At 37.3% G+C, this 27788-nt stretch overlaps 1 protein-coding gene and 1 long non-coding RNA gene across 3 annotated transcripts in view; one reads left to right on the forward strand and one right to left on the reverse strand.

Moving 5' to 3' along the window:
• The first annotated feature begins 943 nt into the window (after window positions 1-943).
• Window positions 944-26905, forward strand: ERI1 (exoribonuclease 1). The gene is made up of 7 exons (XM_041752567.1): window positions 944-1075; window positions 5833-6011; window positions 9612-9822; window positions 13957-14040; window positions 15316-15425; window positions 17451-17565; window positions 25789-26905. The coding sequence occupies exons 1-7, from the start codon at window positions 968-970 to the stop codon at window positions 26029-26031; spliced, it is 1050 nt and encodes a 349-aa protein (XP_041608501.1). The 5' UTR covers window positions 944-967; the 3' UTR covers window positions 26032-26905.
• The window catches only part of LOC121489487, a 93287-nt gene continuing 82200 nt past the window's right edge, over window positions 16702-27788 (reverse strand). For both annotated transcript variants that reach the window (XR_005987347.1, XR_005987348.1), the window contains exons 3-4: window positions 18025-18091; window positions 16702-16883 (exon numbers count right to left, since the gene is read on the reverse strand). This is a non-coding gene — a long non-coding RNA (uncharacterized LOC121489487). The remainder of the gene's footprint in view (window positions 16884-18024; window positions 18092-27788) is intronic.

Raw genomic sequence — 27788 nt, forward strand, 5'->3', positions numbered from 1 at the left:
CAGGCAGAGGGAGACGCAGGCCCCGGCCTGCGGGGGACAATGCGGGACCCCGGGGTCACGCCCTGAGCTGAGCCACCCGGCCGCCGGCTTCCCGCTCCTCCCAATTGCTCTTTCTGCGCCTTGCGGAATCTCACAGGCCCTTTATCCCCGTATCCGGTCACAGGCGCAAGAGTACCCCCGCGTGACCCTGAAGCTCTTGCTCCACGAAGTCCGCTTCACCGATTCCCACAGCTCGGCCCGCCAGGCCCCCTAAAGGCCAGTCGCTGTCCTCTCAACTCTGGGAGACGTCGGTCTTCTCGGCGAGACCCCCGGGCCTCGGAGTTCCTCCTTTTCTCTCAGGCAGTTTCTCAGAACTGCCTCTCGCTCAGTGTCTGAAAACAGCGGGTTCACCTATTCTGGTGAGTTTTTAGTAAGTCCACACCCACTTGCTCTTGCCCAGGAGCGGACGTGTCTCAACCTCCTCCCGGAAAATGCCAACGGTCTTACGGCTGTTCCCCGCCCGCCGCGGTCCAAGCTCCCCTCTCCAGCCACCGCACGCCTCGTTCCTCTTCTCTGGAAATACGGGCGACGAGCCGGGGCACCGCGGCGGGGGCTTCCAGGGACTAGACTCCTGCGTGAAGGCGACAGGACGGCCGCACGCCCGCCGCGCCGCGCCACGTCAGCCCGGATTCTCCCGCGCGGGCCTCCGCCTCCCCTTCTTCCTCCCGCCCCCCCCGCCCCGCCCCTCCCTCCCGGCGGCTGAGGCGCCAGCGTGCCGCGCGCACCCGCGCACTGCGCCTGCGCGGCGTGTGGACGCCACACGCTCCCGGAAGTGGGAGGTGTCCCCTCGAGTTTGTGTGGCCGCCGCCGCGGGAACGCGAGCCCGGTAATTTTTCAACGGAGAAAGGCGAGGCTTTCGGGCTTGGCCGAGTGAGAGTGAGAGGAAGTGTGGGGCGCCCGCAGCTCTCTTCTGAACGTGACAGCCGGCATGGAGCAGGAGCGGAGCAGACAGCCTGGCGGCGAGGCCGTGGCTCCCGCGCGGCTGGAGTCGCCCCGGCCGGAGTGCGGGGAGGAGCCGCAGCACCCGAATCCCGAGGTGAGTCGGCCGCCCGCGCCCCGCCGTGGGTGCCCGGCGCTTCCAGACGCCCGCACGCCCGCCCGCGCCCCGGTCCTCTGGGGTGCTCCTCCGAAACCGCAGCCTGCGGCGCCCGGCCGCCCCCTCCCCCCGGCCCCCGGCTGCGATGCCTCGGTGGTCACTGGGGCGCCTCTCGCCCCGGTTGCCCGCTGGTCCTGAGGAAGTAGAGTCAAGACGAGAAGCGTGTGAACTGTGCTTTTAGAAGTTCTGGTGGGAATTCTGCCCCAGATGTTGTGTGCACGCCGTTGCCGCGGCCCTCCGGCCGAGCCCTTGTAGGTAATCGGCAGCGTTGGTTTTAAAAATCGCGCCCTGCGCCCCTAAGACCCGAAGCCCATTACCTCTCAGCCCTAACAGAAGGTGGTCGCGCCCATGGGTTGGAACTTTTTGCCCATTTGCTACTTTTTCATGTGGACCTATCCCGTGACTTCCTCTCGGTGGTGATTTTGACAGCTCCGTGGTAGATCCTGGTTACAGAGCAAAAGTGTAAAGACGGCCTTAAAACTCGTTCATCTTGTTTGACAGAAATCATTGTTGACCAGCGAGGCCGATTGTAAATAACCGAAGGCTAGAACTAAAACCGGTCATTGCATTTCAGGAACGTGCTGAGCAACTTAATAATGGGTACTTGCGGGAGGCTTCGCTACTCTTGGTCTTGCATCCACAGTGAGGTCTCCACATAGCAGGTAGAATAATTTTTTTAAGATTTTATTTATTTATTCATGACAGAGACACACACACACACAGGCAGAGACACAGGCAGAGGGAGAAGCAAGCTCCCTGCAGTGACCCCCCCCCCCCCCCCATGCGGGACTCGATCCGGGGTCTCCAGGTTCTCGCCCTGGGCCCAAGGCGGCGCTAAACCGCTGAGCCACCCAGGGCTGCCCGCAGAATAATCTCTTAATAACATTAAGTCTGTGTTTCTTCCCTTCTTAGTCTGCGGTTTGCTGCCCTGCAGAACCTGGCTCCTGCTTCCATTGCTGACTTCATATCACACGATTGCTTTCCTTTTGCTATCAGAGCCCCTGGCTTCACTTTTCTGCTCTTGTTTTTTTTTGTTGTTGTTTGTTTGTTTGTTTTAATGTGGGTAGTCTTTCTTATTAAGGGTTTTTGTATGCTCCCTTTGCCATGCATGCTCTTCTTTTGGATCTTTGCATAGTTACTGCATTCTCTTAAAGATGCTGCTTTCCAAGAAGCCTTCCATGCCCCTTCTCTCTAAAGAACCACTTTTTTACTCACCTTTCTTCTTCAGTCTGAGATACTGTCAATAACATCATCATGTAAGTTGGTTTAAAAATAGTTGAGTATACTTCATTATATTTGAAAGTCTTCAAACTTTGAGATCTAGGGACTTAAGACTTAAGTCTGTGTTCCAAATTGGTTTTAGTGAATTTGTTAAAAACTTACTGTTGGATACTATTAATAAATGGTGATACAGTTTTCTTTTTCATTCTCAGTCAAGCAGAGTATTTTGTTGGAACTCAGCTAAGTACATTTTCATTATCCCTAAAGTCAGTTGTTTTTGTAAACTAGTAGGTGTTGCATTTTTATTTTTCAGCAAGTAGGTTCCAATTTCATCAGAACTATTCTTTTGGAAGAATTTTAATCAAGCTAAATTACACTTCTCAGGCTTTTTTTTTTTTTCATATGTAGTTGCAGGGGTTGTTTATTTTTTAAGTAATGCGATTTTTGGCAATAAAATAATGAAGACATTTCCAAAATAACTATTTTTAAAATGTTCTTGCTACAGAGAAACATTTCTTTTGATAAGTATTTACCTTTTTATCTTATTGTTGAAACATATTTTCTTTCAGGTTGAAATGACAAGTTGTGTTTGTTAAAAGAAACCTAAATTTCAAGCTATTACTCCCTTTCTCATTACCGAAATGACAGCAGTTTTGTAATACCTGTCTTGTAAATGAAAATACGTAACTCAACTTGAAGACCAAAACCATTTCTACGTACTTAAGGCAAGATAGTAAAGCCTCTTTTTGATGTAAAAGATTTTTATGGTCATTTCCAATATCTTCTTATTTAGGATAACAAAAATCATGTAGTCATTTACGTGAACACAGGAAGATTGCAGAATGTCACAATACTGTGAATTTTCATACTATGGAATCTGTCTGCCCTTTCCTCATTGTATGTCCGGTACTTTTTGTGAGGTGTGACAGGTGGACATAGACATGTGGAAGGTGCCATTGTCAATCTATGTATTATTAGTCAGCTAGTCAGCATTTTAGTAGATCAATAGTACTGAGGGGTTTCTAATATTTTCCTTCTTTTCCTTAGTGGATTGATTCTAATTCGGAAACCATTGGTGTAGACCTTAAATTTGGGAGAAGAGGCTGATCAAAGAAAATCGGACCTTGACTGCCCTGAGCTTCCCTGAAAGAGCTTGAGTTGGATCTGAGAGAGGAAGCAGATCTTCCTTTACAGAAATCAGGATTCATAGCAGATTTAAAATAGGCCTTAGTGTTATTTGTGGGTAATTTTTATAGCTACAGTTTTAGATAAGAATTAAGCAAGTGAATCAGAGAGAGAGGACTTAGCCAAAGAGTAAATTTACTTAATTGACTGAGCCATCTGTTTTGGTAGAAAAACTGTTATTCATTGTTGACCTAAATTTTAACCTGACTGAAGATGAAGTTCAATTTAAAGACAAAAGAGAAATTATCCTGAGTAAGTTCTAGTGATAAAGTAGCTAGGTATAAATTTAATGTCTTATGAAAGCTAGTTATTTTCTTAGCTTTAGTCAAGGATCAGTGTAATAAAGTTTTTAAAACATTTGTCAACAAGGAGCTTCAATATAGTTACTCTTCAGTTTATCGACAGTTTACACAGTGGGATTGCTAATCTTTTCCTCTGAGGAGATAGGAGTAATTCTTGAGTGCTCTAGTATGATACCTAGTGTTACATTTCTAGTAAGCATGTGTTGTGTTAAATTGAGAGCTTTGATGGGGATCCTTGGGTGGCTCAGTGGTTTAGTGCCTGCCTTTGGCCCAGGGCGTGATCCTGGATGCCCAGGATCGAGTCCCACATCGGGCTTCCTGCATGGAGCCTGCTTCTCCCTCTGCCTGTGTCTCTGCCTCTCTCTCTCTCTCTCTTTTTCTCTCTCTTTGTGTCTCTCATGAATAAATAAATAAAGTCTTTAAAAAAATAATAAATTGAGAGCTTTGAGAAAAGAAATAGTTCCTGAACCATTAGGATTAGTGCTAAGTCAGGGTCTTTGGCCTGTCCCTGGTTATCCCTTCTTAATCTGTCATTAAAGTTCACATGGGGACAATGTGAAAAATTATGACTAGGTTAACAAATTTTAATATGGATTAATGGGAAGTTCCAAAGTCTTTTTGAAAATTCTGGAACATACCTAATATTTGTGACATTGCATATGGAAAATAATTAACTTACAAATGGAACTTTAATATTAGCAAATTAATAATTCTGGACTACCAATTGAGTCATGTTTTTTCTTAACACGGATTTTGGTTTAAGGAAAGAGGAAAGATTTATGATATAGTAATTGTAGTTCTTCTGAATAATTGTATACATATGAGTTTTAGAAATTGTGTGTTTTAAAACCAAATACATTTCCTCCTTTGCTTTGAGTTCTAGGAAGTTTTGAGCTAGATTTCTATCTAGTCCATTTTGTCTTTATATTGGGCAATTTCTGTTAACTTAGTGAAATGAAATCAGGTTAAAAAATTCTCAGGGGACGCCTACATGGCTCAGTCAGTTAAGTGTCCAACTCAGGTCATGATCTCTCAGGGTCCTGGGAACAAGCCCCACATCATTCTCTGTGCTCATGGGGACTTTACTTGAGATTCTCTCTCCTTCTTCCCCTACCCCACCCTTATACACACACTCTCTCTCTCCCTCTCCCTCCCCACTCCCCCCCCTCCATAAATAAAATCTAAGAAAAAATTCTAAGGAAGTCATGGACTTAGACACGCATAATGTTGTAAAAGTTCACTTAAAAATTGGTTTGTTTGTAAATTTTAGAATGTCATTTGTGAAAAGTTCTGTTCCCCAGTCTATGATAGTAATAAAATTTCCTTTAATAGGCACAGTGGGTATGGTGTCTAGAGCCTGATATACATAATCTCATTTAATCCTTCTAATAACTTTGCTTTTTAAAAATTTTTTTAAAAGATTTTATGTATTTGAGGCAGAGCATGAGTGGGGGTTAGGGAGGGCAGAGGGAGAGGGACAAGGACAAGGACAAGCAGACACCTACCCACTCCCTCCCATTGAGCAGGAAGCAGGGTGAGGGGCTCTTTCGAAGTACCCTGAGATCATGACCTGAGCTGAAGTCAGATGCTTAACCAACTCAGCCACCCAGGCACCCCCACAATAACCTTGCTTAAATACTATTTACCATTATCAAATACCAAATGCCACTTGGAACAGTTATTATTCTTTATTTTATAGATAAGGAAACTGAAGATCAGAGGCTAATAAGTAATTATCTAAGGTCATACTGATAGTAAATGGTCAGCTGGGGCTCTGTTTTGATGTGCTCCCAACACCAGTGCTATTTTTACTTAGCTTCATTTCCTTTAAGAAATCTCATGACTCAGAGCAGCAGGGTACATTATATTGGAAACGTCTTTCTTCTTTCTATGCACTTTTCATTGAAATGTAGCATGAATAGGCCTCAGGAGTTTGAATCTTTAAGATGTTTGTATTAACTTTAAGCTGTATCTTTTTTTTTTTTTTAGAAAAAGCAACGATGTAGATTTGATGGTCAAGAAACAAAAGGATCTAAGTTCATTACCACCAGTGCAAGTGATTTCAGTGACCCAGTTTACAAAGAGATTGCTATTACGAATGGATGCATTAATAGAATGAGTAAAGAAGAACTCAGAGCTAAACTTTCAGAATTCAAGCTTGAAACCAGGTAATCAAAAATAACTTTTAAAAAAATTGACCATTGCCTGTAATCCTGCTGTAAAGAGAAACTATTATTAACCATTCGGATAGAGCTATAATTTACATTCTTGTAAGTGAATATTTATATATAACTCTGATTATTTCTGACAGTCTCTTAGATGACAGACTAAGATTGCTGAGTTGAAGTCTGAATATTTTGACAATCTACCAACAATGTATAGGAGTAGCTATCTTATACTACATATGTTTTGAATATTTTTAGTTGCTCATTTGGTTGATGGTCAGTTACACCTTATTAATGAGATTAGATATATATATATTTTTTATTTTGTTCATTTGTGTTATTTTTATAAAGTGGGTTTCTTTGAAACCAAGTAATTTTTTAAAAAATCACCTACAGGGAAATATTTTTTTCCATGTTAGTTTCTAAAAGTATGCAGAATGATAGTCTGTATTATGTGTAACTGTATATTGAATGAGAAAACAATGTAGCTTAGCCAACTTTGTGTGTGTGGGTATGTGTGTATCTTCAATGAGATATATACATCCTAAGTTTTTAGTAATTTTTTGCAAAACAAATACTTTATTTCAACTTGGGGCATGGGCAAGAATGACCTTTGGGATCCAGAAAGGTATACATATATTTTTTTAAGATTTTATGTATTTATTCATGAGAGAGAGAGAGGCAGAGACACAGACACAGAGAGAAGCAGGCTCCACACAGGGAACCCGATGTGGGACTCGATTCTGGGACTCCAGGATCATGCCCTGAGCCAAAGGCAGGTGCTCAACCACTGAGCCACCCAGGCGTCCCAAAGCATGAATATTTTTGGTAGACAATTGAATTGCTAGGCATCAAAAAAAAAGTTGACTGCCTATAGTAGATGAAATCTATTACTACTTTTGGGTCTCCCTATATCGTTTTTCTCTTTTCAGCAGTATTCCTCCTTTGCTTTGAAATAGAACTTCTCTGCTTTTCAAAAGAACATATGTGGACTTTTTTCCCTTCTAGATTGTCTGCATGATAACTTGTGAAGAAAAATTTTACCTCATTTCCCTTTGACTCTTTTTTTTTTTTTTTTTAAGATTTTATTTATTTATTCATGAGAGACACAGAGCGAGCAAGCGAGAGAGGCAGAGGGAGAAGCAGACTCCATGCAGGGAGCCCGACGTGGGACTCGATCCCGGGTCTCCAGGATCACACCCTGGGCCGAAGGCAGCGCTAAACTGCTGAGCCACCTGGGCTGCCCCCCTCTGACTCTATTACGAAGATAGAGCCTGTGAGGATTTTCTGAGCAAAATTTTTGTCTTTCCTAGGAGTGAAGATCAGTTGCTTACTTGTGACTTGCATGGCAGTTAGAGATCTAATTGTATGTTTGTACATTTATTCAACAAGCACTTACTGATTTCTAAGCAGCAGACTAGGGACTAAAGTTATAAAAGTAAAATAGATATGTATATTCCCCACTTTGGAAAGTAGACAGTCTTTTGGGAAGGCACACAATCACAATACAGTGTGACCAGTGCTGTGTTGGGAAGTATGGCCAAGCACAGCATGCAAATAAAGAATAGAGTCTGTCTTAGGAAATCAGGAGTGACAATGGATAGGCCAAACAGAAAAGGGATAAAGGGCCCATTCAGGCAGAAAGAACTCAGAACTTTTCTAATTTCTGTAGGTATGCTTTCTGCTAAGTAATCTTGCTTTTTCATCAGCTGCTGTACAAGCAAAGTTACAAAACAAGAAAGCATATCACATATTAGGCAGCAGCTCATACAGTGTTTTATATGCAGTGTTAGTTGTACTATGGGGGAGTGGGACCATCTGAAGATGATACAGAAATGATAGGTTGTAGCCAAGTTGTGAAGGAACTGTATGTTGAAGTCTTTGTAACTTATAAGTACAAGGGAGTCACTGCAGGCATTTTAGCAGGAAATTGGCATTAATGGGTAGTTCTCAAGTAGGATAAAGAATGAAGAGGAGGATTGTGCATTAGAGGTATTTGCCAGAGTCCGCAAATGGAGCTCATGGGCTCCATACCAGAGACAATCCAGAAGAACCAGATTCTGAATCTTTTTCTGAGTTAGAACTGGCAAAAGTGGGGATTATTTACATGTATATTAGCAAAGGAAATGTTAAAGATGACAAGTTTCTCTCTGGAGCACTTGGGTTTTTTTGTGTTGCCACGAGGTTTGCAGGCACCCCTTTAAGTAAGCATAGCTTCTCCAAGAAAGAGAGAAATTAAGACAAAGTAATCAAGAGCTGTCCCATGACACAGAAGTCACAATAGTATGAAGGGAGTTAAGGGATTTCTGTCCTAGATTTTGGTAATTTAGGAAATTTCAAGCAAGTAAACATATTATTATTATTATTAAAGATTTTATTTATTTATTCATGAGAGACACAGAGAGAAGCAGAGACATAGGCAGAGGGAGAAGCAGGCTTCATGCAGGAAGACTGATGTGAGACTCGATCCTAGGTCTCCAGGATCACGCTGTGGGCTGAAGGTGGCTCTAAACCACTGAGCCACCGGGGCTGCCCGCAAATAAACATTACAACTTTTTGGTTAAAACAACTGGTTAATTTCTTATGAATAGGATTCCTTTTCATTGGTAGTTTAGAAAGGAAAATAAAAGGTTAAATTTTTTTTAATAGTTATCAGTGATGTGACCAAAATGCCTGAGTTGTCTAGTGCACACTAGTTACAATTTAAGTCCTTTTATTTTTACTGGCATTTTGTATTTGTAAACCATTAATAGGACTCAAGTTTAACACTGAAGGAAATCTGAGCACTTGTGATTTTTAATCTTTAGAAGCACGTATGTTTGAAAACGTGAGTGCAATTGCCAGCCGTCATTATCTACTTAGAACAACTCTTTTTCCAACCAACATTTGTGGAATATATATTTTGAAAATACTCAAATCTCCTGAATTAAATTCTACCCATGGTAAATTAAGAAACCTACTTCCCATTGAGAACCTACTAAGTATGACAGTGTTCTTTTGGATGTATTTTACACTAGGGTATCTTCTAAATGAATTTTCTTAGGTAAGTAGCTAATAGACTTTCAACTTTATATGCTAGGCTCTTAATGTTTTCATATTCATAGAGAAATTTTAGTTATCTGACCTATAGAAACCAAAAGAAAGGAAAGAGACAGCATAAATGTTCCATTTACCTGAATTGTCTTACTCTGAAATTTGTGTTTGGTTTGTAGAATAGTTAATTAACTATTAATAGTTAATAATTAATGTAGAACATTAATTTCAGTTTTTATAGTACATAAATGTCATCTTGGTGTATAAAGCAGTATGGCATTGGAGGTGATGTATGCTAACAAGGCTTAATGGTTTGAAATCCCAGTATAGGAGAAATGTTCTTAAGTACTTCAAAAACAAAAAGTTACTTCTGAAGGAAAATATTGATGCTGTGCTACACTTGATATTAATTCTTTGCTATTTTAGCTTTAAATCTTTCTTTATGCTTAAGCTGATATCTGCTAAATTATGCTGTGACTGCTCATGTTCATCCAAGTTCCAGCATGTAAAGAGTTCAGATTCTTAATTGCAAAATTCACCTAGGAGTTAATTTTCTTCTTCTTTCCTTAGAGGAGTAAAGGATGTGCTAAAGAAAAGACTGAAAAACTATTACAAGAAGCAGAAGCTCATGTTGAAAGAAGGCAATTGTGTTGACAGTTACTACGACTACATTTGTATCATTGATTTCGAAGCCACTTGTGAAGAGGGTAACCCACCTGAGTTTATACATGAAATAATTGAATTTCCTGTGGTTTTACTGAATACCCATACCTTAGAAATAGTAAGTAAATTATTATATTTCAGTTTTATTCTTAGTAGCAACTATTCTGAGGCTCTCAGCAGGGATCTCATTTGCCGGTTTAAAGCTAGAATGAGAATTCAAAAATGGGCTGTTTGCTCTTCTGTATTTTGTATCAACTTGATTAATAGGAAAGATATAATGAAATAATTTCAGGTTATTTCTCTTCTTTTCCAGTAGCTAAAATTATAGTGTTTTTTTTGTTGTTGTTGTTGTTGTTGTTTTTTCTGTTTGCTTGGAACACTTATCTGGCTGGACATCAGAATCTCCTAGGGAGTGATAAAAAAAAAAGATGCCTGGCCCTTATCCCAGAGATTCTGATTTAGTTGTTCTGTGGTGGAACCCCTGACATCACCATGTTTTTAAAGCTTCTCAGTTGACATGCAGTCAGGGTTGAGAACCACTGCTATAGACTGCTGTATGCTGTGATCTCTAAAAATGGCAAATTATGGAAATCAACTTAGAACTGACCATCTTTCTAGTAAAAAGTTTAGGGGGGAAATGACACTCCTAACCTTGGTTTCAAGCCATATAATACATGTGCTTTAGATATTTGTGGTCACTGTGTTATTAGTTCAGGAAGTCAGCAGGAGTTCTCTAAACACTACTGTTTGCCTTGTAAAATCTGAGCAAGGTATATCAACATCTCATCTATCCAGAAATTACTTCTGTGCCACCAACAGTTGCCTCAGTTGCCACCAACGTGTTAGGAGCAAGTATAAAAAGGCTTGTGTGTGTGTGTGTGTGTTTTAAGATTTTTTTTATTTATTCACAAGAAGCAGAGGCAGAGAGAGAAGCAGGCTCCTCACAGAGCAGGGAGCCAAATGAGGGCTCAGTTCCAGGACTGTGAGATCATGACCTGAGCTGAAGGCAGACACTTAACCGACTGAGCCACCCAGGTGCTCCAAAAAGGCTTGTGTATTAAAATGCATAGTTTTTTTTTCTTAGTGTTGTTCAGAGCATCTTTTAGTTATAATTAGACTATTTTAAATAATTTCCTTGTCCAAAGAAGATTAAAGTCAGTAAATTAAAAGGAAAGTTGGCAGCTATGAAGGTAATAAGTTTATATAATTCACTAGGTTCCACTTTCACTAGATTCCACTTTCTCTTTCTTAAGGACATTGCTCTAGCAATTCTTCTCTCTCTCTTTTTTTTTTTTTTTAATTTTATTTATTTATTCATGCGACACAGAGAGAAAGACAGAGAGGCAGAGGCACAGGCAGAGAGAGAAGCAGGCTCCGTGCAAGGAGCCCGACATAGGACTCTATCCTGCGTCTCTAGGACCACGCCCTGGGCTGAAAGCAGGCACTAAACCTCTGAGCCACCTGAGCTGCCCACAATTCTTCTCTTTTGTTTAGACATTAATGATTTATTACTTTCTACTATATTGTTCTCATCACATACAGACATGCTATTTTTCACATTATTATAAACCTTCACCCTATCCCACTTCTCTGCCAGCTACTCCATTTCTTAGCTCTTTGAAAAAGGTTACAAATCTCTGTTTCCTCCCATTCTCTCTTAAACTCACACTGTCTTCAGTCCCAGCACTCCACTAAAATTACTCATTTGTATCACCTTTACCTAATCCTGGTCTAGACCACTCTGTCCTTGAAATATCTTCTGCAAGTTACTATCAGTACACCTCATTCTCTTGATTTGTCTTCGACCTCATTGGGTTCCCCTTTCTAGTTTCCTTTGCTGGTTCCTCCTTCTTCGTAATTCCTAGTATTGGATGCCCCAGGATTTAATCCTAGGTCCTCGTCTCTATATAGATCCTTTCCCTTAATCTCATCTACTTCCATAGCTTTTAGAAACTGTTTGCTAATGACTTCCAAATCTATATTTCCAACCTGGACCTCCATCCCAAATCCAGGCTGCTTATTTATCATTTCTACTTGGATATTTAAATAGACCTCTTAACATGTCTCAAATGGAATTTACCCTCAACCTGTTAAATGTTCAGCCTTCTGAGTGATGGCAGCTCTGTCTTTCTAATTACTCAGTTCAGAAACCTTGGAGTCATCCTTGACTCCTGTTTCTCTCCCAACACGTATCCTGGCGAGCAGCAGCTCCTGTTTGCTCTGCCTTCTGAATACATCCAGAACCCAGCCACTTAACTGCACTGCTATGACTCTAGTCTGAACCCCAGTCATTTCTTGTCTGGATTTACTGCATTCACCATCAGACCAGTATCCGTTTCTTGTCTTCTACAGCCAATTCTCAACATAGTGGCCAGAGTGATCCTTAAATGTATATATCTTTTAAGATTTTATTTATTTATTCATGAGAGACACACAGAGAGGCAGAGACACAGGCAGAGGAAGAAGCAGGCTCTATTCAGGGAGCCCAATGTGGGACTTGATCCCAGGACCCCAGGATCATGCCATGGGCCAAAGGCAGGGGCTAAACCGTTGAGCCACCCAGGGATCCCCTAGAGTGATCCTTATAAAATGATCAAATCATTTCCCTTCTTTGCTCAAATCCCTTCAGTGGCTCGCGCTTACCAATGCACCCCTTATCACCTGTTAACTTATTATGTAATTTACTTAAGCGATTGCTAAATGTTTGGTAAGGGAAGTTGCAGCATATTTTTGGAAGATTTTCTTTGAAAGTTATAAAGATATTGATACTTAAAATACTTCATTTATCTTAAATTCAGTCAAGTACAATTTTTTCTTCTGCAATGTATCTGGTAAGTAAAAAGCATCTAACTTTTAAAGTTCAAACATTCTTTACTGTTCTTTAATTTTACTCTTTTACAATAGTAACCTTTATAAGTCATTGAGTTAATACACTAGTGTGAAGAAAGAATTTGTTCTTAGGAAATTAAACCTTTACTTTTCTTAATATTTGAATCTCTGTCACAAAAAATGTTCTTTGTCTTTTTCTCTGTATCTACCTGGTATTAATGATTGCTGCCTTTAGGCTTTGAGGTTGTCCTTAAGTTTTAACAACTGATGGCATGTTTTGTTTAGGGAGACAGTATTAGGCTCTAGGAAAAAGTACTTTGAGATCTGAGCTTGATGGTAACAGGACTGGCCTTACGAGTTCACAGACTTGTGATTATAAGTTGAGAAGGCAAGTGTGAAAGCTTCTTGAAGAGGTTAAAATTGCTACAAAAATATATTATTATTATCACCCTTTAAACTACTACTTTTAACTACTTTAAACTACTTTTAACTACTTTAAACTACTACTTTTAACTACTTTAAACTACTACTAGTTCAATTTGTGACTATTCAGAATTTAGTTTAATGGAGTCAATATAAAAATAAGGAGTAGTCAAGAGTAAATGAGAATAGTAATAACTAAAGGTTGGCATTTCTTCAAGGAATTTATTATTATTTAAAAAGCTCTTAGTATATTGAAGTTGAGGTTGCATTATTAAGCTTTATGGTTTCATTTCAGATATTACAAACAAAATTATCAACATTTGATCCTCAAGAAAATACTTAATCTTTCATTTGAAGCCTTGCTTTCAGATACTTGCTTTATCTTAAAAAAAAATTTTAAAGACTTATTTATTTTAGAGTGTACGCGCAAGTGGGGAGGGTAGATGGAGGGACTCTACAGGAGGCTTTGCACTCAGCATGGAGCACATCCTGGGGCTTAATCTCATGAAATCATGTCCTGAGCTGAAATCATAAGTCAGTCACCTAAAGACAGAGCCACCCAGGTGCCCCATCTTAAATTTTTTTTTAATTAATTTATTTGAGACAGAGTGAGCGCAAGTTGAGGGAGGGCCAAAAACGAGAGAATCTCAGGCAGACTTCCCACTGAGTGGACGGCCCCCATCAGGGCTTGATGTCATGACCTATGAGGTCACAGCCTGAGCCGAAACAAAGAGTCGGACACTTAACTGAGCAACCCAGGCAGTTAAAATGTTTTAAACTATGGAACATAATTTTTAAAATTTTAAGCTATGAAACATAATTAAAATTAGAGTGCTTCGGGAGTGGAGAATTATCCTTAAATTGTTAAAATTCTAGAAAGGGTTATACCATGAGCACCTATAAAATTACAGCCTTCTGTGCCTTAATGTTTTATTATGTATCTCGTATGATGTATCTGAAGTCATAGAAAATACTTTAACTTGTTCTCCTTCCTTTGTAGGAAGATACATTCCAGCAGTATGTGAGACCAGAGCTTAACACACAGCTTTCTGATTTCTGCATCAACCTAACTGGAATTACTCAGGTTCTAATTTTTTGTTTCTTTTTCTAGAATTTGAAAGAGGTTTTGAAAGTAGGGTTTATTTAGTAGTTTAACAACATTATTATTATTGTAAGCAATTAATGTACTTTTTTTAGTTGATAAATATCTTTCATATTAAAATATTAAAGTAAAAAAGGACATTTTGTACCTGGTAAAATCTTGCCCAGTCTTTCCTCTTAAGGACTTGTAGTGATGAAACTAAAGGTTTAATTTGGTTCATTAGTAAAGTAAGTTTTGAAATTTATCTGTTTATAACTTGACGTGATATATAGCTTAATTTTTTTTTAGGTCTCTAATTTTTTTATTGTAGTGCAGTGTGGTTGGCTCTTTGTTCATTTATTTAGTTCCTTTTTCATTTACTCATTCACCCAACAAGTATATGAGTGCCTACTGCACTATTTGCCAGTGTGCTGGGGATACAGAGATGGTCAAATCAGTCTCCTCAGCTCACTCAATAGTTTATATTCAGGAGGACAGATAGACTAAACCAGTGGTGACACAATATGGTTAGAAAGACTGACAAGTTGTTGTTTTATTTGGGTATCATGGGCAGCTTATGACTGAGGGAATGGAAGGCTGTTCCGTGACTTCCTCAAGTTAATGAACTTGGGCTGAATCATGATAATAGGAAAGAATGGGCATTTCAGGTATGGACAGCAGAACTGTAAGTAGTCAGGGATGATTCAAGTGTGAATGGGCTAGTAAGAAAGTGGTTGAAAATAAAGCTTAAGTGGTAGATAGAGGGAGGCCACATCATGAAGAGTCTGTGTGTCTTACCCTGAAAGCCTTGGGGAATGTTTGGAGGATTTTAAGTATGGAAGTGATGTGACAGATCAAATTAGGAAGATCAATCTGGTATGTCATCTGTTGTGGAAAGATCTGAGCTTTAAGATAGAGAGACCACGTTACAGAGCCATAGCTTTCAGCTATTTCCCTTTTCTCCATTCTGGAGAATTAGCCATTGGGTTGAGGTCTTAAAAAAAAAAAGAGAAACACTGGGGATGATCTTGAGTCTTAATTTTGGGAGGATTATATACTTCACTTGAAAGTGTCCTTAATGCCTAGCTATGAAGAATTTTTAATTATCTTAAAAACGAAATGTTAGGTAGATCTCAGCTAAGGAAATCATGTAGAGTTTAAAATATCGTAGTGAGGCTTTCTCTTACTGTTTCTTTCCTTTCAACATTTGTATCTGGGTATTTGTAGGATTACATGTAGCTACCCTTATGTTTATAAATTTTACTTTTATATCCTCAGGATCAGGTAGACAGAGCTGATACCTTCCCTCAGGTACTAAAAAAAGTAATTGACTGGATGAAATTGAAGGAATTAGGAACAAAGTATAAATATTGCATATTGACAGATGGGTGAGTATTTAGGAGAATTATCTTTTTTATCTACTTTTTTAAGATCAAAGATGTTCATATCCATTTAACTTTTAGGATAACCACAAAAAAACTGTTTTCTGATAGTACTGGGGTCTCCCACAGGAGACCATATTTTTCCTTTCAAATTTTTATTTCTGCTTAAACTTTGTGTTTTTGTTTTGTTTTGTTTTGTTTTTTGTTTTTTGTTTTTTTTCTACTTAAGCTTTGTATCCTCAAGCTCAAAAGGGGAGAGAAAAGAAGGATAATAGTCTAATTCAGGACTGGAGGACAAGGGAAAGATAAATATTAATATGTAAAACGAAAATGCCTTTACTGAAACTTTTTATCATGACACTTCCTTGCTCAAGGAAGTCCAAACTCCTCAATATGGCTCTCAAGGTTCTCTTATCTAACCCTCGCCCCCCCCAGCCCCACCTGTGTAGCCTGATGTACCTGTCATTCTTGTCCACTCTGTGCGTGCTGGCTAATGAATCACATGGTGTTTCCTTTCTCTGTGCACTTATTCATGCTTTCCCTCTACTAGAAGGCTCTCTTCCTTTACTACTTCTTTATTATTATTCAAAGCCCTTCTTCTGTTTTACTCCACATACTACAACTCACACTTATCTTTTTCTTTTTTTCGATGTCTTGCAGTTTTTATATATACCATTTGTGTGGCCATCTAGGTATTCTGATGTCTAAACTTTATTTATGTAAGACTTGTTTGCAGAGAGATTAAAAATCCTTTCAGAGTAGAGACTTCTGCTACTGCTACTTGATAGTCTTCCATAATGCTTCTTACTGTAGTCTGAACTCAGAGTGTATGCTCAGAAAGCATTTGTTCGATGAAAAGCTTAGAGGGAAGATCAGAAAGATTGAAACAAGGATTATAGGCATTGTGCCAAGGCAGCTCCCATACCATAATACTATTAAGATTGAAGAAGAAAGTCCTAATCAACTTCTGTTCCAAACTATGGACAGATTGTACACTAAAGCTGAGATGTCACTTACATAAAGGGTTTAGTGACCCTTACATAGGAAAAGTAGTCACATTCTAATTGTGTTTTAAAATAGAAATTGGGGGAAATGTTGGTGGACCTCTTTAGAAATCTGTCAATTTTAAACGTGAATGAGCAGTTTCCTGCTAAAGTATATAGGTGTTTCTGTCATAACATAGTATATGTAATTCTGTAAAAACCTCACATTCTGGGACATATCTCAAACATCCAGAAATAATTTGGACAGCACGGGCAGGCAGCTCAGAATTAGTGGAAGTTGCCTCAGAGGATATTATAAACGTACAGAAGCAATAGCATCCTGGGGACAAGCACTCATTTTTTATTTTTTTAATATATACTTGAAAGTACTCCTGTTGGTAGTACAGTAGCTGAGTTGAGAGCTTTCTTCTTTCCTGCTGTAGGTTATAATGTGTACAGGTGTTGTATTGCCTTCTTTTCCCTAGAACCAATACAATTGAACCATGTATGAACCAATACAATTTCCATATTATACAATTAGTATTTTCCTACTTATTTAAGTTGATTAGTGTTGTAGAAACATATGCTGTAACAGAACAAATTGTGTTCTTACCACTTTATACCAGCTACTTTCATTTTTGTTCATTTGGTTTTTTGTTTTGTTTTGTTTCAAAGCACACTCCAAAAGAACTTCCTAATACCATAAACCTGGCATTAAAAGTAAACTTAGCAGAGGTATTTCAGGATTATGAAAAAATAATTAACAAGATAGAAGTCTGCCCAAGTAATCAGAACCATGACATTGATCATGATAAGTCTAGTAAGAATTAAAAAACAAAAAACAAAAACGGATATACTTGACTTTTACTTCTCTTTGTTATTTTTGAATTAGTATTTTGGAGCTAGTGAGGTTAATTTTCTAAGCTTGATAATATATATAAATATCAGAAAGGTGACATGTAAATAAAAATAATGACTTAATATACTACTAAGAACAGTACAGCATTTATTTTTACCATTTTTCCACCCCTGTTTTTGATTTTACAAGTTCGTGGGATATGAGTAAGTTCCTGAATATTCAGTGCCGGCTAAGCAGGCTCAAATATCCTCCTTTTGCTAAAAAGTGGATCAATATTCGAAAGTCATATGGAAACTTTTACAAGGTAAAATTTCTCTATTTTATTGATTATACTGCCCTTGATGATAAATTTATTACATTTTGTACGTATGTTGTGATTTACTGGGTGCTTTTCACAGAAAAAGGCCATATACTTCAATTGTAATTTTTTATAATCCAAACATGAGGATGATCATATGAGTTTGGAAAATTGAGCTATTTTTCTTTCAGTCTGTTACTATTATTTGAATAGGTTAACTGTAAATACATGATCTTCAGGAGAGGTTTGAAACTGTAGGGATATTCAGTATGTGAATTGTTTATGGAGCAAATATTCCTCACTGAATTTTATCAGTTAGTACATATGCATAGTGTAAATTTTTAAGTAGCATTATAAGGTTTATGGAAAGTGGCATTCATCCACTAAGGCCCTCACTGGTACTGGTTCCTATTCTCCTGAGGCAACCAGTTTCAACTTTTTTTAGCTATTTCTTCTAATATTTACCTTCGTATTTCTAAATGATTTGTTTTCCTGTTTCTTGAACTTTTTGTTTGAGGTATCTGTGGAGTTCCTGCAATGGAAGATATAAAGATTTAGTTCTATGAAAAAGCCACCATATCTGCATGTCCTTCCTCTCTCTGTGTCTTCCTAATTAATTAGTTACATTATCTTTATAATCAAATTATTATTTACTGCTTATGTTCTTGTAGCAGTGGCGAGTATTCACAACTTCTCCCTAGATTTTACAAGTGCCTTTAGTCGTTTTCTTATCCCATTAACTCTCCATTCAAACTATAGGTCATTCTTAGTATTCAAAGCACTTAGTGGTCGGTCCATTTTCTTTTTCTTTTTTTTTTTTTTTTGTCCCCTTTTTCCTTGGAGACTACCTTCCTAGAGCCTTTAATCCTGTTCTAATCCGAACTCTTTGTTCTTCAGGCTTCTTCTAAAATCATCCTAGGAGATGTGTTTCTTGCTTTTCTATCATGTGTTAGACTTTGTGTTGGCCTTCTTCCTTTACAACCTCATTTTGGTGAAGTATATCCTAAAGTAGTTTTGTGAGAAAAGATGCTTTCCCTTAACATTTTTTTGTACTTTTAACATTTTTTAAAGCTAAGAAATGTACATTCAGAAAAATGGAGTTTGTTTTAAAGTGAAATTCATATAACTTCCATTCACTTAATCCCTTTCCTTTCTCCCAGAGCCCTCCCAAATAGTCCATACTTCCATGGAAATCATTTTCTTGTTTTTCTTTATAGTTTTAATATTATGTGTGTATCTTTATACCATGTGGTTTACTTTTGCTTGTTTTTGACTATGTATAATTAGCATTGTACTGGCTATATTGTTCATTTTGCTTTTTTCCTCAACATTGTGTTTGAGATCCATTGATGTGTATATAGCTGTAGTTTATTATATTGCTGTGGAGAATTTCATTTTGTGAATATACAGGGCTGTGTTCATCTGTCCCACTTTGGCTGGCCATTTTGGAGGCTTTTAGGAACAGTGGTACTCTAAACATTTCTTGTGCATCATTTCTGGTGCCTTTCTGCGCTCATTTCTCTAGAGTATAAACCTGTGAGTAGAATTGCTGGCTCATATGATATTGCATCATTGATGTTAGGTAATGCAAAAATAATTTTCTGAGGGGGTTGTACAAATTTGCACTCTCCCCCAGAAGAGTGGGTGAATTTATAATTGCTCTAGGTCTTCATCAGCATCTGGTATTGCCAGACATTTTAAATGTTTATAAATCTGGTTGGTGTGGGATGCCACCTCATGAAGGTTCTAATTTGCATTTGCCTGATTACTCATGAGGTTGAGCTTGAGCTTATTTTTCTGTGGTTATTAGCCATTTGAATTTGTTTTGTGTAGTCCCTGTTTAAATCTTCCCATTTAAAAAAATTGAGTGGTCTGTCCTTTTGTAATTGTAGATTACAATTTGTGATTATTTATACATATTGTGATTATTTATACATATTTATTATGGATACTAGTCCTTTGATTATATTTGGTAAAATTTTTTCCTTTTCTGTGAATTTATCTTTTCACTCATTTTGCGAATTCTCAAAAAAAACTTTTGTTATGGAAAATTACAAATATATACAAAAGTTGACAGGTGTAATGAATCCTCTTGACCCAGTTTTAAGAGGTATAATCTCATGGCTAGCCTTGTTTCATCTGTATCTCCACCCACTTTCCCTTTTTTTTTTTTTTAATTTTAAGACAGTATATATTTTTTATTATTATTTTCTTTCCCTACTCTTTTGAAGCAGATGTCAAATATTACTTCATTTGATCTGTAAACATTTCGTTAGTAACCCCCAAAAATAAGGAATAGTTTTAAAAAACATAACCATCATACCACTATCACACTTAGAAAAAAATCAACAGTGATTCCTTAATGTCAAAAAGTCAGAGTTTTCGGGATCCCAGGCGGTTTGGCGCCTGCCTTTGGCCCAGGGCGCAATCCTGGAGACTCGGGATCGAATCCCACGTCGGGCTCCCGGAGCATGGAGCCTGCTTCTCCCTCTGCCTATGTCTCTGCCTCTCTCTCTCTCTCTCTCTCTCTCTCTCTCTGTGACTATCATAAATAAATATTTAAAAAATTAAAAAAAATTAAAGAGTTTTCTTTTTAAATTTAATTTTTAAAATTGAAGTATAATTGACATCAGTGTTACTAGTTTCAGGAATAGTGGACGGGTCTGTATGTTACACCATGCTCACCACTATATGTGTTACCAACCACTAGCATACAGTGTTACTACAGTATTATTGACTATTGCTGTCCTGTACTTTTCATTCCTGTAACTTATTTTATAACTGAGAGTCTGTACCTCTTATTCCCCTTCACCTTATCTTTTTTTTCTCGTACCTTTTGTGTTTTGAATCAGGATCAGAATAAGGCCCACACGTTTCTAGTTGGTTGACATATCTCTTTTAAGTTTGTTTTTTAAGATTTTATTTATTTATTCATGAGAGACACACAGAAAGGCAGAGACATAGGCAGAGGGAGAAGCAGGGCTCCCTGTGAGAACCGTGATGCGAGACTTGATCCCAGAACCCCGAGATCACTCCCTGAGCCAAAGTCAGACAGATGCTCAACCACTGAGCCACCCAGGTGCTCCTTTCTCAGATTTTTAATTTCTAAATTCCTTTTCCACCTCCTTTTTCTCTCTAGTGATTTATTGTTACTATTTTTATTAAAAAATGAAGTCATTTATCTGGTAGGTTTTCATACTGTCTACATTTTGCTAATTGTGTCTTGTGATATTAATTCAGATACGCCTCTGTTCTCTGTGTTTCATGTAAATTTGTAGGGGCGCAGTCGTCTTTAGGTTTGCTTTTTTAAAAATTTTTTAATTTTTTTGCTATACGTCCCAGGTGACAATGAATCCTTACATTAGGATGTCTTTCCCAAACCTTTAACTTTATTCTAAGGATAATTATTTATGATTAATAAAGCCATAAAGTAATTTTCACACTGCATAAAAATATCCACAGCTCACAGTACATTACAGTATTAAGAAACTTGTAGATACGGTAAGGCAATAATGTTGCCAACACTCTTGAGTAGAGAATGGTATTTTTTTGTGGATCTATTGATGTTGACCCAATTTATTAGGCTGCTCTTTTCTGTGTGGTTTTCCCCTGTTCATAATAGTTATCAACAATAATGCCAATTAGTGGAAGTTGAGGAAGCTTAACATTTTTCTTTTTAAAATGTTTCCTTCTTTTGTTTTGTTTTGTTTTGTTTTTCTTATTCAAGGACACCTAAAAGTCTTATCACAAATTTTTACTATATAGGATGCTAACAATGTATAGTCTTTGGTATGTACAAAGTATTCTTTTCTCCTTTTTAAAACTAAAAATGATTTTTTTACCCAGCCTTTCTTGGGAATGGAGATGATCATGACACTTGAAATTAGGGGTGCCTGGATAGCTCAGTCAGTAAAGCATCTACTTTTGGCTTAGGTCATGATTTCAGAGTCCAGGGTTTAAGCCTCGAGTAAGGCTCCCTGCTCAGTGGGGAGCCTGCTTCTCCCTCTCTCTCTGCTTCTCCCCTCCTGCTTGTGCTCTCCCTCTCTCTCTCAAATAAAATCTTTTAAAAAATTAATCTCTTTTTCATAATTTTAAGAGATTTATAAGGCAAGCATAATACTTTTCTGTTTAATAGCTGGTTTGAACTTAAAGTAGGTTTGAGTTTTCTATAAGTAGGCTAAAGCAATATGAATAAAGATACAGGTTACAGACATAATTTTAGGCAAGATTTTAGAAAATAAACGTACGTGTGGCATGATCATACTCAAATGTAGGTTTAGCATTTACAAAATTATACAAACATGTTTTTTATTTCCTTTGTAGTTCTGTGTGTGCATTAAAATGTCATTTTTGAAGTAAAAGTAAAGCATAAACTATATTTTGAGAAGGCAGAAGCTGTTTATTTTTGTTTTCCTGTACAAATACTCACTTCTGGGTTGGATTTGAGATAAGCTCACACAGATTTTGTTTTCCACTGAAATTAGACAACTTCTGCCCTTATTCTTTATATTGTTAAATAAGTAGATGCTTACTTACACATATAAAAGGTTGAAAGCTGCAGCAAAATGTTCATTGCTTTTCTATGAATGACTGGACCCTGTTCTTATGCAGAAATCCACAGCTATTCTAAAGGCAGATCAGTAAATCTCTCTAGTGTATGATCAGACTGTTACCGTTACTGGCTTATTTCACTTACCAGCATCTTCAGGATTCATACATGTTGTAGCATATGTAAGAATTTCCTTCCTTTGTAAAAGGCGAAATAATAATTCCATTGTTTTAGAAGTTCCTTCTTTTTGAAGGCTGAATAATATTTCATTGTATTTATATATCACATTTTGTTTATCCATTTATCTATTGATGGACACTTGGATTGCTTCCACCTTATGGCTGTTGTGCATAATGCTACAGTGAATGTAGATGTACAAATAACTGAGTCCCTGCTTTCATTTCTATGGGTATATACCCAAAGGTAGAATTGGATCATATGGTAATTCTGTGTTTAATTTTTTGAGGAAATTCCATGGCACAGTGGCTGTACCTTTTACATTCGCCCAGCCAACACACAAGGCTTCCAGTTTCTCTGCATCCTTGCCAACACTTATTTTTCATTTCCTTTTTTCTTTTTTCTTTTCTTTTCTTTTTTCTTTTCTTTTCTTTTCTTTTTCTTTTTCTTTTTCTTTCTTTCTTTTTTTTTTTTTTAATAATGGCCATCTAATGAGTGTGAAGCAGTATCTCATTGTGATTTTGATTTGTATTTCCAGAACGATGAGTGATGTTAAGCAGCTTTTTGTGTGCTTACTGGCCAGTTGTATGCCTTTGGAGATAGGTTTATTCAAGTCCTTTGTCTATTTTGAAATCAAGTAGTTTGTCTTTTGTATTGTTAAGTTTTAGGAATTCTTTATATATACTGGTTATTAGTCCTTTTTCACTCCATGATTTCCAAATACTTTCTTCCATTCTATGGGCTTTTTCTTTTGATAGTATGCCCTTTGATATACAAAAGTTGTAAATTTTTATGAAGTCTATTTTTTCTAGGTTTTCTTTTATTTCCTCTGCTATTGGTGTTGTATCCAAGAAACCATTGCCAAATCCAATGTCATGACACTTCTCCCTTTGGTTTTCTTGTAAGAATTTTATACTTTTGACTCTTAGGCTTAGGTCTTTAATCCATTTTGAGTTAATGTTTTATTAGTGATTGCATTGTATTTAAATCAAGTTGGGTATTACTGATAGCTGAATAATATTAAATCTTTCAATTTATGAACACAGATGTCTTCCCATTTATTTGTATTGTCTTTAATTTCTTTGAGCAACATTTTGTAGTTTTTTATTTACAAGTCTTTCACCTCTTTGGTTAATTTTTTTTTTCTATTGAAATGGAATTGTTTTCTTAATTTCCTCTCTGGATTCTTCATTGTTAATGTATAGAGATGCACCTGCTTTTTGTGTGCTGATTTTGTGTCCTGTGAGTTTGCTGTCTTTGCTTATTAGTTCTGATAGTTTTTTGGTGGAATCATCAGGATTTTCTACATATAAGTTCATGACACCTGCAAAGATCACTTTACTTCTTCCTTTCCAATTCAGATCCCTTTTATTTCTTTTTCATACTTGTTCTGATTAGAATTTCTGATACTCTTTTGAATGGAGGTGGTGAAAGTGAGCATCCCTATCTTGTTCCTGATGTTAGAGGAAAAGATTTCAGTCTTCTCACCATTGAATATGATGATGTTCACTCTAAATTTTTTATATATGGACTTTCTATTTTGAGGTAGTTTTCTTCTGTTGCTAGTTTGTTGAGTATTTTTTATCATGAATGGGTATTTAATTTTGTCAGATGCTTTTTCTGCATCAATTCAGGTGATCGTGTGTTTTTTCCCTTCATTCTGTTAATGTGGTTTGTTATATTGATTGTTTTTTTGTATGTTGAACCATCCTTGCTTTCCAAGAATAAATCTCTCTTGGTCATGGTGTGTAATCCATTTAATATGCTGCTGAATTTGGTTCACTACTATTGTTGAGGATTTTTGCATCAATATTTATAAGGGGGATAGAGGCTCCTGGGTGGCTTAGTGGTTGAGCATCTGCCTTTAGCTCAGGGTGTGATTCCGTGGTGCGAGGATGAGTCCCACGTTGGGCTCCCTGCAAGGAGCCTGCTTCTCCCTCTGCCTGTGTCTCTGCATATGTCTCTGACTGTGTCTCTGCCTCTCGCTGTGTGTATCTCATGGATAAATAAATAAAATTTTAAAAAATATATTGATAAGGGATAATAATGGTCTGTAGTTTTCTTACAGTGTCTTTGGCCTTGATATGGGGATAATACTGACTTTGTCAAATGATTTACGAAGTGTTCCTTCCTCTTCAATTTTTTGCAAGAGTTTGGTGTTGCGACTTATTTAAATGTTTTGTAGAATTCACTGGTGAAACCATCTAGTCCTGGGCCTCTCTTTGTTGGGAGGTTTTTGATTACCAGTTGAGTCCTCCTTACTGTAGATCTGTTCAGATTTTCTGTTTTCTTCATGATTCAGTCTTGGTAGATTTTGTGTATCAAGAAATAGTCCATTTCACTTAAGTAGTTCATTTTGGAAGTTATTTTTGGAAGTTTTTTTCTAGGTGATATTTAGTGAAAGGACCAGAATGCATTACAGTATTACAGTTTTAGGATAATTATTGATGTTTATCATGGTGCTTTTATATCACTTGATTTGTGATTCTCCCAATAACCTAATGAATAAGCAGTATGACTATTAGTTTTATTTTACAGAAAAAGTAGCTGAGGCCCCAAGATGTATAGTTGACATAGCTATACAAACTATAGAATATAAAAGTTAACATATACAGAAGATAAAATAGTGGTCTCAAAAGTGGAGGGGCATATTGGAGTTCGGGGAGTGAGATTTTTACATTTATCAAATTGGAGCAGGTATTTAAATTGGTTGAAAAGTACCATATGATAATTTCTTTTCATTCTTGAACTTCATTATCTTTAGTCATAGAAAGGTTACGTGTGTGTGTGTGTGTGTGTGTGTGTGTGTGTGTATCTATCTAAGGGTTCTGTCAAGTAAAATAATATATTGTAGTAAAGGGACGCCTGGGTGGCTCAGCGGTTGAGCATCTGCCTTGTGCTCAGAGCATGATCCTCTGGGTCCTGGGATTGAGTCCCACATCAAGCAGGGAGCCTGCTCCTCCCTCTGCTTATGTCTCTGCCTCTCTCTGTGTCTCTTGTGAATAAATAAATCTTTTTTAAAAAAACATTAGAGTAAAATACCATGGAAAAGAATATTTGGGTTAAAATGGCAGAGCTTTGGGCACCTGGGTTCAGGTGGTTAAGTGTCTGACTCTTGATCTTTGCTCAGGTCTTGATCTCAGGGTTATAAGTTCAAGCCCTTTGTTGGAATCCATGCTGGATATTGAGCATATACTTACAAAAAATGGTAGAGCTTCTGCTATAAATCCAGAACAGTATATTTCCTTTCATAAATGATTGTCACATTATAAAACTGCAAACTCTTTAGATGTCTTGATGATTCTACCTATTTGTATTTTCATCTATAACTTAAGTTTTTTTTTTAAAGCTCTGAGGGTTTGAGTTATTTATTTGCTTCATTTAACTAAGAGTATCTGCCCTTTGCTTAACTTTAGCTATTACCATTAATTTTCATTTTCTTATTTTTCACAGTGACTTAATAGAATACGAAAGAATTATTTACCAAGCTGTTTATTTTTCAGGTTCCTAGAAGCCAAACCAAATTGACAATAATGCTTGAAAAGCTAGGAATGGATTATGATGGGCGGCCTCACAGTGGACTTGACGACTCTAAGAACATTGCCCGAATAGCAGTTCGAATGCTTCAAGACGGATGTGAACTCCGAATTAATGAGAAAATGCATGCAGGACAGCTAATGAGTGTGTCTTCTTCATTACCAATAGAGGGCACTCCAGCTCCACAAATGCCACATTCTAGAAAATGACAGCATTTTTGCCCTTTGCCCATGGATCATTCACTCTAACTGGAGTTGCTACAAAGAGGTAGCAGATGAATACTTACTGAATTAGTCCTGCGGTGCAAAACTTTAAGCACCTTAAACATTTACAGTCTTACTGCAGTTAACAGTTCTTTATATAAATGTGTGTGAACAGATCTGTGGGGAGGGCATATTGAATTTTTTGTCACCAGCACTTTTGATATGAGCAGTATTTGTTACACAGTAACAGTTCCTGCTTAGAATTGAATTTTATAATTTAAGGTGTCCAAAACGTATCCCTTTTGGTTTTAAAATGTAAAGGCTTATTGGCCTTCCCCCCCCCCCCAATTGATGTTAAAATATATAATGTATTTCTACATTGACATCATTAGATCAAGTCATTTCTTACAGTGCAGGAAAGGCCTTATCTAGCCTTTGGGTTTTAAGAATATCATAGTCCTTTTGATTTTTGAATTCTGTATGTGAAGTTCAGCTGTGCATGGTGAATTTCATAAAGTACTTGGTACACATATCTGCTTACATTTCTTTTCAATTTATAGTTGGAAGACTTGTGGTGGCTTATAGGGTCTTGTTAAAAATTCAGTTACTGGTGAGGTTAGTGGAAAGTCAGAAGAAAATACCACTTAAAGGAATATAAGCGCTGTAGCTCAAACTTTATAACACATAAACATATCAGTGGGGGGTTTTTTTGACTTCTTTTTTTGATTCCCCTCCATCTTTTGACATTTATCTGCTCTAATTCTTAAATCTAAGAGACCATGCTTTGAAATAGACTAAAAATAAGGGTCACCATTTAATTTTGTATTTGTTTTCAACATTACAAGTAAGATTAATAAAGTCAAATAATGCTTTTTTAACATATCATGTGTTTATTATAAGTTGATGTAGGAGTGACCACTAAATATTGAATAATTCTTAACTAATTCTAAAATCGTGTGTTTATGGAGTTGAAAAAGCAAGCAAAACTCTTATTTAGAAGCTAAAAATATTTTCTCAGTTGAATTTCCCCAGATACCTTTCATGGAACAATTTGCTTTTTTTCTTTTACTTTCTATTAGTAGTTGTGATGCTGCTTTATTTTATTGATTTATATATTAATTAAATGAATTTAAAGAGGCTTCTAACCCTGCATAGAAAAAAGGCCTTTTTCCTCGTCTGAGAATTCTCTCCACAGTGCTGTAGAAAGAATGAATTTCTGCCTTTGAGTGGTAGCTGTAGAATAAGAATAAAGAATAAAAAGTGGGTAACAGAAGGCACAGGGGAATGTGATACCCTTAGACAAACTCATGTAATAAAACAGGGAAATCTAGATGTGTTACGTTTATGTAGTAAACTTTGGTAGTGAAATGGATATATGCTGAAATTTTTGTGAATCCCAAATAGCACCATGTAATATACCATAAAGTATTACTGAAAGTTTCAAAGGATTTCCTTCAAATCCTTACTGAGTTACTGGACCAGGGCAGAGTAGTAGAGAACAACAAATCATTGTTGAGATGTGGAAGCCAGGAGGTCCACTGGCATATTTTTTAGGTGATTTTTTTCCACATGGCCACCTTACCTTAGAATTCAAATTTATGGCATAGCAAAATCATAATTATCTGTTGCCAGCTTCTGTAGTTGCTCATGAGCAACTGAAATTGCAATTGGGAAATCTGAGAATGGCAAAGAAATATTACATCGCCCTATTGTTTTGTTTGTTTTTAAGTCTGACTTGATTTCTCTGCCAGTTTTTCTTTTTT

The sequence above is a fragment of the Vulpes lagopus genome, chromosome 4 (genome assembly GCF_018345385.1).
Source record: "Vulpes lagopus strain Blue_001 chromosome 4, ASM1834538v1, whole genome shotgun sequence".
Taxonomy (NCBI): Eukaryota; Metazoa; Chordata; class Mammalia; order Carnivora; family Canidae; genus Vulpes; species Vulpes lagopus.